Source organism: Macaca fascicularis, chromosome 3 (genome assembly GCF_037993035.2).
Source record: "Macaca fascicularis isolate 582-1 chromosome 3, T2T-MFA8v1.1".
Taxonomy (NCBI): Eukaryota; Metazoa; Chordata; class Mammalia; order Primates; family Cercopithecidae; genus Macaca; species Macaca fascicularis.
In genome coordinates, this window is record NC_088377.1 from 144,777,076 (window position 1) to 144,791,810 (window position 14,735).

At 41.5% G+C, this 14,735-nt stretch overlaps 1 protein-coding gene and 1 pseudogene across 10 annotated transcripts in view; both read right to left on the reverse strand.

Moving 5' to 3' along the window:
* Positions 1–7,366, reverse strand: part of NAPEPLD (N-acyl phosphatidylethanolamine phospholipase D) — a 49,427-nt gene extending 42,061 nt beyond the window's left edge. For 2 of the 10 annotated variants that reach the window (XM_074035704.1, XM_065541052.2), the window contains exons 1-2: positions 7,065–7,366; positions 385–490 (exon numbers count right to left, since the gene is read on the reverse strand). Coding sequence is in view for 2 of the 10 variants with exons in the window: in XM_005550422.4 (XP_005550479.1) it covers positions 7,065–7,348 (284 nt within the window). In the remaining 8 variants the exon portion in view is untranslated. Of the gene's footprint in view, positions 1–384; positions 491–6,124; positions 6,198–6,596; positions 7,009–7,064 lie in introns of those variants that run through there. The other 8 variants (XM_005550422.4, XM_065541048.2, XM_074035703.1 and 5 more) reach the window with 4 other exon arrangements.
* A 2,469-nt stretch (positions 7,367–9,835) lies between these two features.
* LOC123572315 (large ribosomal subunit protein uL23 pseudogene) lies at positions 9,836–10,359 on the reverse strand (annotated as a pseudogene).
* Between the last annotated feature and the right edge of the window lie 4,376 nt (positions 10,360–14,735).

Here is a 14,735-nt window from a genome sequence, read left to right on the forward strand (position 1 = left end):
ACAGAGAGACAAAAATCAACAGTGGGGATCCCCACCAACTCTGCTAACAAAAATTAAAACTGGCCAGGTACAGGGACTCACACCTCTAATCCCTACACATTGGGAGGCCAAGGCAGGTAGATCACTTGAGCCCAGGAGTTCAAGACCACCCTGGGCAACACAGTAAGACTCTGTTCCTACAAAAAAAAAAAAAAAAAAAAAAAACAGAAAGGCCAGGTGCAGTGGCTCACACCTGTAATCCCAGCACTTTAGGAGGCTGAGGTGGGTAAATCACGAGGTCAGGAGATCAAAACCATCCTGGCTAACACCGTGAAACCTGTGTCTACTAAAAATACAAAAAAAAATTAGCCGGACATGGTGGCGGGCACCTGTAATCCCACCTACTTGGGAGGCTGAGGCAGGAGAATGGCTTGAATCCAGGAGGCAGAGCTTTCAGTGAGTGAAGATGGTGCCACTGCATTCCAGCCTGGGTAACAGAGGGAGACTCCGTCTTAAAAAAAAAAAAAAAGAAAAGAAAAAACACAAAAATTAGCCAGGTGTGGTGGGATGAGGTAGGAGGATTTCTTGAGCCCAGGAAGTCAAGACTGTAGTGAGCCATGACCAAGCTACTGCACTCCAGCCTGGGTGACAGAGCAAAAGCTTGTCTAAGAATAAATAAATAAATAAATAAACAAACAAACAAACATAAAATAAATAAATAAAAATGGAAAAGTCTTGGGGAATAAATGAGTAGTTAAAATTCTATAGTGCTAAAGTGGTAGCACAGTGGTAAAGACGAAAAGATGCCTACCATAAAATCTAGTCTTCTTTAATCTGTCATGTGTTTAAAAAAAAAAAAAAAACTTCTCTTCCTTTTTTTGTCAGTAACAGAACCCGTTTTACTTAGGCTAACTATGCACCACCTAAATGATGACATTTCCCAGCCTTCTAGCTAGGGATGGCCAGGTTGGTAGTACTTTGAACAATGTGATACAAGCCTTTTATGGTGCTTCCATAAGTCTCCTTAAGGGAGAGAGGCATTCTTCTTGATTTGTCCTGCATCTGGCTACCTGGAGCTATCTTGAGCCAGGAGGGTGCCACATCCTAAGAATGGCGTTGAAGAGAGCTACAAGGACTTCAGGGCCCACCATACCAAGCCTGAACTGTCCAACTTTGGATTTCTTTCATGTGTAGGAAAAACATATTTGAGCAATCTTTCAAATCACAGCAAACTAATCCTAACTGATACGATTGCCATAACTGGGAGGTTTAGGTTTAGGGGAGCTATAAAAACACTAATGGTAACACATGCCCAAAATACAGCTTTCCTAATCCATATGTGGGTGCCTTGATCAACACACTGTAGCCTTGAACTCAAGCAATCCTCCTGCCTTGACCTCCTAAAGTGCTGGGATTACAGACGTGAGCCACAGCACCTGGTCCATTTATCATTTACTAAGCACTTACTATGTACCAAGCACTTTAGATCATTATTATCCTCATGCTATAGGTGATGTAAAAGAGGCTCACGGAGTTTAATAGCTTGCACAAAGCAATAAAGTTGGTAACAGTTTGATCTAGGGATGAAACCCAAGTTGACCAGATGCCAAAGCCCATGCTCTTTCCACTAATCATGTTGAATCTACGAGGAAAATTCAATAAATTCATCTTGAGTAGATACCTAGGTTCTAAAGTTAGTAGCATTTAGCAAACAGTTACAGTCTCACTGACAACGCTCGCCTTTTGTTTTGTTTTGTGTTTTTGGCTTTCAACAAAATTTTATCTCCTTTTTCAAACTAAAAGGTACTTGGGGCTGGGCGCAGTGGCTCACACCTGTAATCCCAGCACTTTGGGAGGCCAAGACGGGCGGATCACAAGGTCAGGAGATCGAGACCATCTTGGCTAACACGGTGAAACCCCGTCTCCACTAAAAATACAAAAAAAAATTAGTCGGGCGTGATGGCGGGCGCCTGTAGTCCCAGCTGCTCGGGAGGCTGAGGCAGGAGAAGGGCGTGAACCCTGGAGGCGGAGCTTGCAGTGAGCCGAGATCACGCCACTGCACTCCAGCCTGGGCGACAGAGCAAGCCTCCGTCTCCTAAAAAAAAAAAGGTACTTGGGAGATGCTCAGTAAATACTAGTTCTCTTATAAATATAATTGCCCCTTTAATTTTACATGAAGAAGGTTTCAAATGCTGTAACTTTTATTGCTCAATTTTTCTAATTTACAGTTACATTGAAAAGAACCATCAACAAATAATTGGTCCCATATTTTAGTCACATAAACAGAAAATACACATGGTACCTTGAAGACATTTCCCTTGCTTTCAAAAGGTGTCTGAGTTTATCCAGCATAAAACCATCTAACATGTTATCTTTCAAGCTGGGGAGAACGGCTAGTCAAGTCCCATAAAGAGACACTGTCAGGTAGGAGGACCAACATATCTGGTTTGCCTGAGGACTTCCCGGTGTTAACACTTAAAGTCCTGCATCTTAGGCCAGGTGTGGTGGCTCACACCCGTAATCCCAGCACTTTCAGAGGCTGAAGCGGGCAGATATTTGAGGCCAGGAGTTCGAGACCAGCTTGGCCAACATGGCAAAACCCTGTCTCTACTAAAAATACAAAAATTAGCCAGGCGTGGTAGTGCACACCTGTAGTCCCAGCTACTTAGGAGGCTGAGGCACAAGAATTGCTTGAACCTGAAGGTGGAGGTTGCAGTAGGCTGAGCTTGCGCCACCACACTCCAGCCTGGGCGACAGAGTGAGACTCTGTCTCAAAAAAAAAAAAAACCTTCCTACATCTTGGGAACTCCCTCGGTTCTGGAAAAACCTGGAGGGCTGATCATTCTATGCCTCAGGTGACCATATAAGTGCATAGTCATATCTTCAACAAAATTTATAAATATGTGGGCAGTTTAAACTAAATTGAAGATGAAGATTATAAAGTAAGATGTAAAGGTATTCGGGTGGCTAAGCAAAAGAAAAAAAATTATAATGCTCTACATAATCAGGCTTAACTAAGACAGTGTTGCTAAGAATACCAAAAATGTTTATTAGATCAAATTCTTCATTCTGATGAATTCGATATGTACACCAGTATTACCGTTCACCCAGCTAAAAAACAGGCTCCAAACAGCACATGTACATTTACATACAATGGGCATTTAGTCTACATACAAAAGTGAGACACTATATGAGGAAAGATTGAGAAAGGAATCAACTTTCAGGCAAGAATTGTGAAGTATCTCATACCTGTGAAATGGTGGAAAAGCCTAATTTTGATGTTTCAATTTTGAGGTAATCATGACAGGCTAAACTCCCATGAAGGCAGAAATTAAAAATCTGCACATTAAAGAGATTGAACCAGGTACATTCCCTCTAAGGTCCCTTCCAACTTGAATATTCCATGACAGAAGTCATCACTTGTGTGACCCTTTTACCTAAGAGGTAAAGCAAGTCAGGCCGCAGAGTTACATGACATTCCAAGGATCTAGCTCTGGCTGATGATGGAACCCGGACTATCTATCGGCCATGCTGTCACCTTAATTATGCTTAAAAACACTTGGAACCGAAAGAGCATACAATCAGCATAGGAAGATAAATGACACATTTTACTTTATATGGGGTATTTTACTTAGTTTGGCTTCAAGTTTAAAAAAAAAAGAATTTGAGTCCAGAAACTCTTTAAGTTTTCATTGGCTACTTTAACCATAAAGCACCACAACATTCTGGAAAACACACACACACACACACACACACACACACACACACACATGTTCAGAATATACAGACAGCTTAGTTTACAGAGCTTTTCATGAGCTCTCTAAACAAACCAAAGGAACAAACACAGTAACTTGAACAGGGAACATCTTTGTAATCGAAGGACCTTCAAAATACAGAAAATAACTTTCAAAACAAATGACTGCTGTCATCGGAGTGTCCTATTAAGATGTGACCAGTTTTAGCTGGGCATGGTGGCACACGCCTGTAATCCCAACTACTTAGGAGGCTGAGGCGTGAGAATCGCTTGAACACAGGAGGCAGAGGTGGCAGTGAGCTGAGACTGCCCCGCCACACTCCAGCTTGGGTGACAGAGCGAGACTCCGTCTCAAAAAAAAAAAAAAAAAAGATGTGACCAGTTTAGTTTAAGAGTGCTAGTAACAATGAGAAAGCTTGGTGTTTCTTTATTCATTCTTGTAACTGAGAAAGATTACAAAATCACACATAAGTCTACAGGCATTCATTATTTATTGTTCAATCAATATATTACTGTCCCTTAATCTGGGAAGGTGCCCAAATTAGATAAAACACAAGAGTCTGCGCCTTCAAGAGGAAAAATGGATTGTTCCAGGTAGCAGGTACAAACTGAGTTGTTTTTCAATCAAGATTTTGAATTATGCTGATCCATCTATATGCCAGACCTGTGCCTCCATAGCCAACAGCACTGACCATTCACGACCTGATACCCAAAGGCAGGGGTGCAATCTATGAGTGTGTTGCTGACCAACGCTTGCTGATCCACACTCCTCCACTTTCGCTTCATTGGAACCCCGGTGTAACATGAGTCTGCAGTGTATATATTCTGCTGCAGCCTGGGGCTGCTGAGCTAAGGGACCTTGGCCAAATCACCAGACTCTCCCAGGCTCTCGGCGTCCTCTTTTCCTCATCTGTGGAACAAGGCTAATAATTTCATATTTTATGTCTATAAAATCAAACTCTCTCGATATATACATATATTTAAAATACTTGAAAGAGCTTTGTAAATGATAAAGTTATAATACACTTTTTAACCAGCTGAGGTGGCAGAAGACTGTATCTCTAACATAAAACTGCCCCTGGGGATATATGAGTTCATATGTAATCTGTCTCCAAAGTCTGTTAGCAAAATACTTAAATACACAATAAATGGTTAATAAATTCAAAAGGCAAATCAAGCAAAGCACTATAAATTGTAGACAGAATTCTTCAGCAGTTTAGGCGTTCGAATGATATATTACTTGAACCTTATGCTAGAAATCACGAGTGATATTTTAATGACAGTTTTATGCATGCCCTCACAGGCCTCCAGAATAAAAGTGCTCTTTAAAGATTAATTATACACACAGTTCATTTCCCTAATAATACTTCAATGAAAACACTTACGTGTATGCATTTCAACCTAAAAAGCCCAGATTAACGGTCCTCCAGCTATAGCTATACTCTTATTTAGAAAGCGTAGAAAGCAATGGAAAAACTCACTATATCCACAGCTATCCATCACTACAAAGAAAAAGCAGAATAAAACTACAAAATTAAAGGCAAATACTGCTGCTTTTCCAAACACAGACTAAATGTTCATAAAAATCCCCTCAGTTTTCCAAACTCACCAACACTCAAAGTAACATAATACCCCTTTCAAACAAATACAAGGATGATTGTATCAACTAAAGCATAACCAAAATCCTGCGATGGAATGCTTATGCTAAAATGTTCTTCATATAGTTATAACTGGACTAATTTTAAAATTAGAATTTTGCAATATAGGATTTCTAAAATATAATTTGGAATTATGAGTGAAAATAAGGGTATGAGAAACACACTAAGTATTTTTGTCTCTTGGAGACTTACTATAATTCTTGTAGCAGGAAAGCCTGCAGAACGTTAACAAAATAAAATCTCTGAAAATCCTGACTATATTTTCAGTTGACTTAAAAAATTGTAACCCCTCAATCTCTCTCTTAAATTATTATTTTAAATAAGTACTTTTACCCTAAATTTCTTCTTTAACAGACCTAGTATTTTCTTGCAACAAAAATCACACTATTGTGGGATATAGGTAATCTTTTCTTTTTAAAGATTACATAACTTCTTTCTAAACGAAGTCCATGTCTGCGGCTAATTCATAACCAATGTAACTGAAAATAGAAATGGAAATGTTATAGAGATTTCCATTTTTTAACAAACATGGAAATTATTTCTCAATTTGAAGAACTGCATCTCAGGAATGACTTCCTTGACAAATTAATCAGAATTATCAAGTAGCAAACATTTCATGCTAAGCCAAAGCCAACTAGGTTAGTCATTCATATTATAACATGTATATATAACCACGTACACTAAAGGCAAAGACAAGAACGAAATGACTTTTTAAAAGGTAAACTTTACTCACTCCCTTAATATTTTCCAGGTTTAACTGAGGTATAACGATGCATGTGATCCCGGAACCCCATGGAAGAGTATCTACCTCAACTACCAGGACCATATCGAGTTCTAGCTTGGAAAAAAAAAAAAAGCAAAAAACAAACAACAACAAAAAAAAAACAAAAACCTATCTGAATACGTGTTCTGAAAAGCCCGCAATAATTCCCAATTTATAAGAAGCAAGCAACCACAGAACAGAAAACTCAAGAAAGCACAGCCTTCCACCACCGCTCCCCAGCTAGCCCCCCCCTTTTTTTTTTTTTTTTGCTCTTCATTTCCATTCCATAGTTAAATAAGTACACTTATTCCAAAATAAAAGGGGAGAAACCTGTTGGAATGGATTTTTAGAAGATAAATACTCTAGATGAAGCAACAATAAGTTGCTAGGAGGAAGTTGTAGACCCATTCATTTACATACAACCGAAAGAAGATAAACCCACATGTATTCCTATCAGTGAAGATGGAACCTGGTAATTTGCAGGGAAGATGGAATCTCAATCAAATCCCAGACAGCTACTCTCCCAAAGAGAAAAAAAAATAATGCTGTGGCTCTTCACCCAGGCAGCTTCTGAGATGCAGGCTCCGTAACTCGCGAGGTGCGAAAATTCAAATGAAGCCCTGTCGCTCACAAGTGCGGCATCTCCGGGATGAGGGAGGGCTCGGGGACCGGGAAACCCACTCAGACCGCTCCACTTCGCCGAAGAATCCCAAACCACCCCAGGCTCGGGAGTGTGGACTACTCTGCCCAGAGACCCTGGATGAGGCAGCAGAGAGGCCACACAGCAGGCGGGAGAAAACCGCCTCCCGCGAGGTCCCACAGAAACCACCGGGCTGCGGGGCACTCAGGATCCCGGGCCGCGGGCGCGCGGCCAGAGAGGCGGGGTGAGAGCGCGGGGGCGCGGACTCACCTTGCAATGGGGATGGCTGGGCGCGCGCGCCGCCTCTGTTTCTCGGCTTCCGGCCACAGAGTCCCCTTGCAAAGCTTCCCCGCGTAGCGGGAGGGGCCTCGGCGGCCGGTGGCAGGGTTCTTCCGACCCCCCGCCCGCCTCGCCGGCTCCGCCGAGGGTGCCAGCAGCTGCAGGCAGCGCTTCAGCGCTCGCCGCCTCGCCATCCTTGGGGCGAGTCGTCGCCGGGTCACTCCCTTATTATGACCTTCGAATCTCACAGCAGGGCCAGCAGCGGCCTCCCTCATCCTGCCTCTCCAACCCTTACCAAGATGGCCGCCCCTGTGGGCCGGGGCGTCGAAGCCATCTTGGTAAAGGAAGCGCCTGGGGGCATGCAGCCTTCTCCCGGCCTGCCCCGCCCCGCCTTGCGACTCAAACACTCTGCAGGGACCCTCCTAAGACCAAATTGGTTCCCCCCAGCTGTCCTAAGGCAGAGGCTTACTTTCAGATCGCATGAACACATTCCTGGACACCAGCCACAGTTGCTAAAACTAAATGGGATCCTGCAGACCCTTTGATGGACTCTCATAGCCAACTCAATCACAGTCGAGAAGCACTGGAATGCTTCCAGCCTATGTCGCTAGGATCCTGGTAGCGAAGAAACTAAACTGTAATTTGAAGTGTTGTGCAGTAGGTATTGAATATTAGTGGCAGCACTGCATTGTTCACTGTGTGCTCGTTTACTTTTAAAATGATATCACAGCCCCCTGGTACACACGGTTCTCTTCTAAATTTGCATCTTTTTTAACGCTAGGATAACTACGAAAGAGCCTACAGTTGTGATTCTGAGTTTCTTACTGGATTTGCTTTTTAAACTGCAGAATGAAATTAGTTGTTTCAAGAAGTAAAGTTAAGTACAGTCAGATCGAAGTAAAATTCAGCATTGGGTGGTTGGGCAAAAAGATTACGAAAGTCCTCCTGGGGTGTGCCAGGGGTCAAAAAAAAAAAAAGTTCGTCTCTGGGGTTATCTTGGCAAAAAAGAAACCACCACCACAGGTTCTAAATGGAGATAAAACTGGCAGAAAAATGCAAACCAAACTGTTCTGCATTTTGAAAGTGAATGTGCCTGTGTGACATTGCAGGAATGTAAAGAACTATATCAAGTGTGGACTTTATCTCCTCAGGCTAGTTTAGAGTGGCTGCTGAACTTAAGCGTGACTAAGAGCTGCTTGCGCCCGGGTGGAGCTGAAACTGCACAAGGTAAATAATACCTTTGTACGACAGAAGAAAAAAAAACTAACTAACAGCATACATGCAAACCCAAAGGGTAAGCTGAAGTTACTACTCAAAAGTTCTTCATAGTGTTCTTGACTAAGCAACGAAGAAGTAATCCTGGCATTTTGGGAGGGCAAGGCGGGAGAATCCTTTGAGCCCAGGAGTTGGAGACCAGCCTGGGCAACATAGCGAGACTTCATCTCTACAAATAATAATTAAAAAAAAAAAAAATTAGACCACCTTGATGGCCCGCACTTGTGATCCCAGCTACTCCAGAGGCTGATGTGGGAGGATCGATTGAGCCTGGGAGATCAAGATCAAGGCCACAGTGAGCTGTGATTACGCCACTACACTCCAGTCTGGGCAACAGAGAAGACCCCATTTCCAAAAAAAAAAAAGAAAGGCTGGGCGCGGTGGCTCACACCTGTAATCCCAGCACTTTGGGAGACCAAGGCGGGAGTATCACCTGACGTCAGGAGTTCGAGACCAGCCTGGCCAACATGGCGAAACCCCATCTCAAGTAAAAATACAAAAATTAGCTAGGCATAGTGGAGCGCACCTGTAATCCCAGCTACTAGGGGGGCTGAGGCGGGAGAACTGCTTGAACCCCAGAGATGGAGGTTGCAGTGAGCCGAGATGGGACTCGGCTGGTGGACAGAGCAACACTCTGTATTTTAAAAAAAAAAAAAAAGCCCTTTGTTCCCCTCACTCCCACTCTTTTTTTTTTTTTTTTTTAATTCTTGTCCTTTATTGGATAAGGGCTGAGAGAAGCAGACAGACCAGTTGGACATAGTAGATGGGTGTGCGAGGTCAAAGTGCTACCCGAAAGCCAACCAACCCACACTCCCCTGAAATGAATGCTAATCCCCTTCAAACTGTGGGCATCGGATTCACACACAGCCTCTTCCAGGGATAAAAGAAGGGGTTCTTGTAAAGCCTCTTCTTTTCTTTTTTCTTTTTCTTTCTTTCTTTTTTTTTTTTTTTTTTTTGAGACAGAGTCTTGCTCTGTCACCCAGGCTGGAGTTCAGTGGCCGGATCTCGGTTTACTGCAACCTTCGCCTCCCAGATTCTCCTGCCTCAGCCTCCTGAGTAGCTGGGACTACAGGTGCCCACCACCACGCCCGGCTAATTTTTGTATTTTTAGTGGAGATGGGGTTTCACCACGTTAGCCAGGCTGGTCTCGAACTCCTGGCCTCAACTAATTTGCCCACCTGGACCTCCCAAAGTGATGGTGGGCGTGAGCCACTGCCACCTGGCAGCTTCTTGTTTTCTTCCCTCTAGTATGGAAACAAGTTCTGGTTTTCCTAGGACAACTAGCTCTAGTCACAAAGATCTCTTCAGTAATCAAGCATGGTGGAGTGGCAGAGTGAGTGTTCCGAAAGGATAAGAAGAACAGGAGTCTTTCCCAGGCCCCATTACAACCTCAGTACCTGTGAGTGGCATCCCCAGCCCAACCAGAAGTTGACAAAGAGGCATGTACCTGTGAAAAGATACATATATTTAGAACTAGCCAGCTGGACTCAGTTTAGATGACCCCAATTTTGTTGGCAATATCCCAGTTTTGTTGGGTCAGCAACAAAGGTGATCCCAATTTTGTTGGCAATATCCAAAGCATTGTAATCAGGAGCCAGTGGAGCTTATGCCTTCTTCCTCCATCAGGCCTAATCAGGGCATTGACCTTGGCCACATCAATGTCATAGAGCTTCTTCACAGCCTGTTTGATCTGGTGCTTGATGGCTTTAACATCCACAGTGAACGCAAGTGTTTTGTTGTCTTCTGTCTTCTTCATGGCAGACTCAGTGGGCAGAGGAAACTTGGTGATAGCATAGTGGTCAAGCTTGTTTCTCCTGGGGACGGTCTTCCGAGGATATTTGGGCTGTCTCCTGAGTCGCAGTGTCTTGGGCTGTGGGAAGGTGGTGACATACAGACCTTTTTCTTTGTGGCTGTGGACACCTTGCAACACTGCCTTCTTGGGCTTCAAAGCCTTCGCTTTGGCTTTGGCTTTAGGAGGGGCAGGAGCTTCCTTCTTATCTTTTTGTGCCATCTTGTGGAAAGGGCACTCCCATTCTTTATTGTGAAAAAAATCCAAATATACAGGTAATAGATATGCCTTTTCGTAATACTATTTGAGTAAGTTGCAGACATCAAAATGCTTCACCCTAAATAATTCAGCATCTCTCTCCTAAGAATGAGGACATTTGCTTCATAACCACAGTATCATTCCACCTATGAAAGCGTCAATTCCCCAATATCACTTAATAATCTGTTTTCAAGTTTCCATGATGTACAATCATGGAATGTCTATAACAGCTGTTTTTTTCTGAGCTAGGATACTACCTACGCTAGTGTGTTGCATTTATGTATTATATTTAAATAAGAAGCAATCTGAAGTATTCACTCACTATTTTCTATGCATATCATACAGATATTATAAAGAGACAGATGTTTACAGGATGTTTTTCATTGAGAGCTGGTGCTTTAGAAAAGCATATTTCTGTGTACACCAGAAAAGTCTAGGAGGAATGTCTTTTAATACAACATTGACAGTATAATTGAAGCTGTATTAATTAAACAGTAACATTTGTACTTTGGTAACTCCTGGAATACTACATCAACTTTATGGATTATGTTGGAATCTCTGCTCAACGTGACTTCTAAAGTGTAATTGGTTGGGTTTTTTCTAGATAATGGAAAGAAGCTGTTTAGTATAATAATTTATATCACTCCAGGCAAAACCTCTAGCTTGCCTTGCTTCACTTTACAAAACAAAATGAACATTGCACCCTAAGCATTTTACTCATGGTTTAATTTTAGATCCTGGCCTGCTGAACTGGGCTTTATGTGTCCTTCCCCTTTATGCCACCCCTAGGAAGTCAGACATTCAGAAAATAATAACTATTTGTCTTCTAAGTTGTTACTTAATGTTTACATAAGAAGCAATTTAAAATATTCCCTTGCTAATTTTTGTACATCTCATTGACTTTCTTCCTTACCTGTATTGTTCATTAATTCTGTCAAGAAGAGGGACAGATTTACACAATTCCCTAAAAGTGACTAGTGGCCAATGTAATTTTTTTCTTGGAGACTAGTACTGTATTAAATAGGATTTTTTTAACATTTCATAAGGTATCAGGTGCTACTTAAATTACTTCTGGGAAACCACATTTAAAACAATTTTAGCGTTGTTTTAAGGTAAGTTCTGTAATCAGTACCATCGTTTTTTCTTCTAGCTCTAGTTTTAAAAGCACAGAGGACTAGAGGATTCATTACTAGAGTATTTTTAATTCAGTGTATATTTATAGTGGCACCTGTGGAATTCAGTTGTGATATTAAGTAATTTGAAATCTAAGCTGTTGGAACTCCAAATTATTTTGAGCCTTAAAAGAATGTGATTATGGGGCCTGAAAAGCAGCTATATCCTAGGCAGCTGTAACCAGGCAGCTGTAAACTTTGTTTCTCTGATTATAGACCTTCTTTCTTATCTGTATTGGTTTGTAAAATGTTGTAAATGACTGAAGAGTGTCAGGGAAAACCTCTTCCCTCTCCATTGTTAATCTTCATTATAGATTAGCCTCCCTCTTACCTTTCTCAGGCAAAGACATAATGACTATCTCATTATCTTAAGATGAAATGTTAAATACACTCTTTTAAATTGGAAACAAAATGAAAATCCTCTATAAAGAAAACAAGCTGTATGGAAAAGAAAACAAATGAATTAATGTGTTGTAATTCTCAAACCAGCCTTGTATAGAAAAATGTTGTAATACTGTTAAATTTCTTTGTCTTCTTCCTATAAAAGCAAGAACTTAATTTTAACTTCAGAGCACTGACCCCATTTCTCTGGAGTCTGTGTGAGCTGGAATGGCTATTAACCAGCTTTTCGCTTGAATAAACTCTTTAGAACACGATTCTGACCCTTTTCATTATTTCAGGTTGACACATCTAAATGCTGCATTCACTCCCCGTCAAATCAAAAATTGTTTTCCTGATCATTAAGAATCTATAGATAACTACAAACAGCAGTAGATCTTGGGCAGCTAAATTCTTTTTTTTTTTTCCTTGAGATGGAGTCTCTCTGCTCTCAGTCACTCTGTCACCCAGGCTGGAGTGCAGTGGTGCAATCTCAGCTCACTGCAACCTCCACCTCCCTGGTTCAAACAATTCCCCTGCCTCAGCCTCCCAAGTAGCTGGGATTACAGGCGCACGCCACCACGCCTGGCTAATTTTTTTTTTTTTTTTTTTTTTTTTGGCATTCTTAGTAGAGACGGGGTTTCACCATTTTGGCCAGACTGGTCTCGAACTCCCGACCTCAGGCAATCTACCCGCCTTGGCCTCCCAAAGTGCTGGGATTTTACAGGCATGAGCCACTGCACTTGGCCTGGACAGTAATTTAACTGCTCTGCTGTTCACTACCTCTCCCACCTTGGAAAATACCCCTCCCAATTCCCCAGTCCCCATACCCTTACACCCCAAAATGACCCTAAGTCTGTATGTCTACTTGCAGTTGTAACATTCTGTTACTCTATAAAAAGGTTTTGAGGAAAAATATATGAAGGAACAGTGCAGGTTACAGGGGTTGTAGGAGTATGTTAGACCATGGGTCAGCAAACTAGGAGGGCCAAATCTGATCTGCTGCCTGTTTGTTTAATTCAAACTATTTATTTTTCAGAACATAAAGTCCTCAACATTCATATTATAGCAATGCTTTTTTTTATTGTGGCAAAAAACACATAAAATTTACTATCTTAACCATTTCTAAATGTACAGTTCAGTAGTGTTAAGTATATTCATGTTGTTGTGAAACAATTTGAATCTCTGGACCTTTTTCATCTTGCAAATCTGAAATTCTGCACCCATTAAACAACGACCTCCCCTCCCCACCAGCCCCTCAGCCTCTGGTATCTACCATTCATCTTTCTGTTTCTATGAATTTGATTACTTCAGAGACCTCATATAAGTGCAATCATACCATATTTGCCTTTTTGTGACTGGCTTATTTTGCTTAGCATAATGTCCTCAAGGTTCATCCATGTTGTAGCATGTGACCGGATTTCCTTCCCTTTTAAGGCTGAATAATATTCCATTGTATGTTATTTTAACACATTTTGTTTATCCGTTCATTCATCAATGGATATTTGGGTTGCCTCCATCAGAAAAAAAAAAAAAATTGGAGACCAGTATAGTTAATTGACTCAATTCAGCATGGCTGAGGAGGCCTCAGGAAACTTACAATCATGGCAGAAGGAAAAGCAAACATGTCCTTCTTCACATGGCAGCAGGGAGAAGAAGAATGAGTGAAAGGGGAAAAGCCCCTTGTAAAACCATCAGATCTCGTGAGAACTCACTATCTTGAGAACAGCATGGAGGTAACCACCCCCATGATTCAATTACCTCCCACTGGGTCCCTCCCATGACACGTGGGGATTATGGAAACTACAAGATGAGATTTGGGTGGGGATACAGTCAAACCGTATCAATAATATATAAAGAATCAAGCCCTCCATAAATAATAGTTATTAGTAGTACTATTATTGTTGCAGGTCCCATCCTCCAGGGAAACCTTCTTTGATTGCTCTCATTGATCTCTCTCCTCTGAATTCCAGGAAAAGCCATTGTGCTGATCGCTTGGCTTTATTATACACTGCTTTGTATTATTGATATTGTGAGTTTGAATCTCAGTGCACAAACTTATACATGCCCAAAATATCTAATTTCTTCACATTCTAGATATCAAATTAATTTCAACCTTTAGTCTCTATCCCACCAAAATGGCTGTCAATTCAACTTAGGGGACTTCCCTGAATTGTGCCATTCTGTGACTCCTGCAGTGATATGGCATTAGAGGAGCCTCCTAATCTACTGTCCATCCAGGTTACCACTTAATGTCCCAGCCCTCATCACCTTGATTCGTGGCTGTGCTTCATAGCCTGCCATGCCTAGGGAATCTTTGAGTTGGGAGAATAAGGTTAAGGATGCAGCATCTCTGGGGTCTGACATGGCCATTCACCCTGGAGTCCAGCCACATCGCTGGTGTTTTTTCATCTGAAAAATAGTATAATAATAATAATAAGAGTTATTAAGAGAATAGTATTCGCAACTGTGGGAGACAGCTGACACAAGAAAATAACTAAAAATTAAACTCCTTTGCTGCTTAAGAGTAGTTTCACATACTGTCATTGTGACACCACACTTTGAATTTCATCTAGAATTTATCAGAAACTGGAAAATACAGGCTAGGCAGATAATATAGTATTTCCATTGTGAGAAAAGTAATATTTATCTTACTAATAGTTGGCCAATTTCTTTCTTTTCCTTTTTCTATTTTTTTAAATCTAAAAGACTCAGAATATGATCTTCAAAATGTAAACTCTAAGCCCCGGGTAGTTAAACTTGATAACTAATGCTGATTAGTTTGATGAT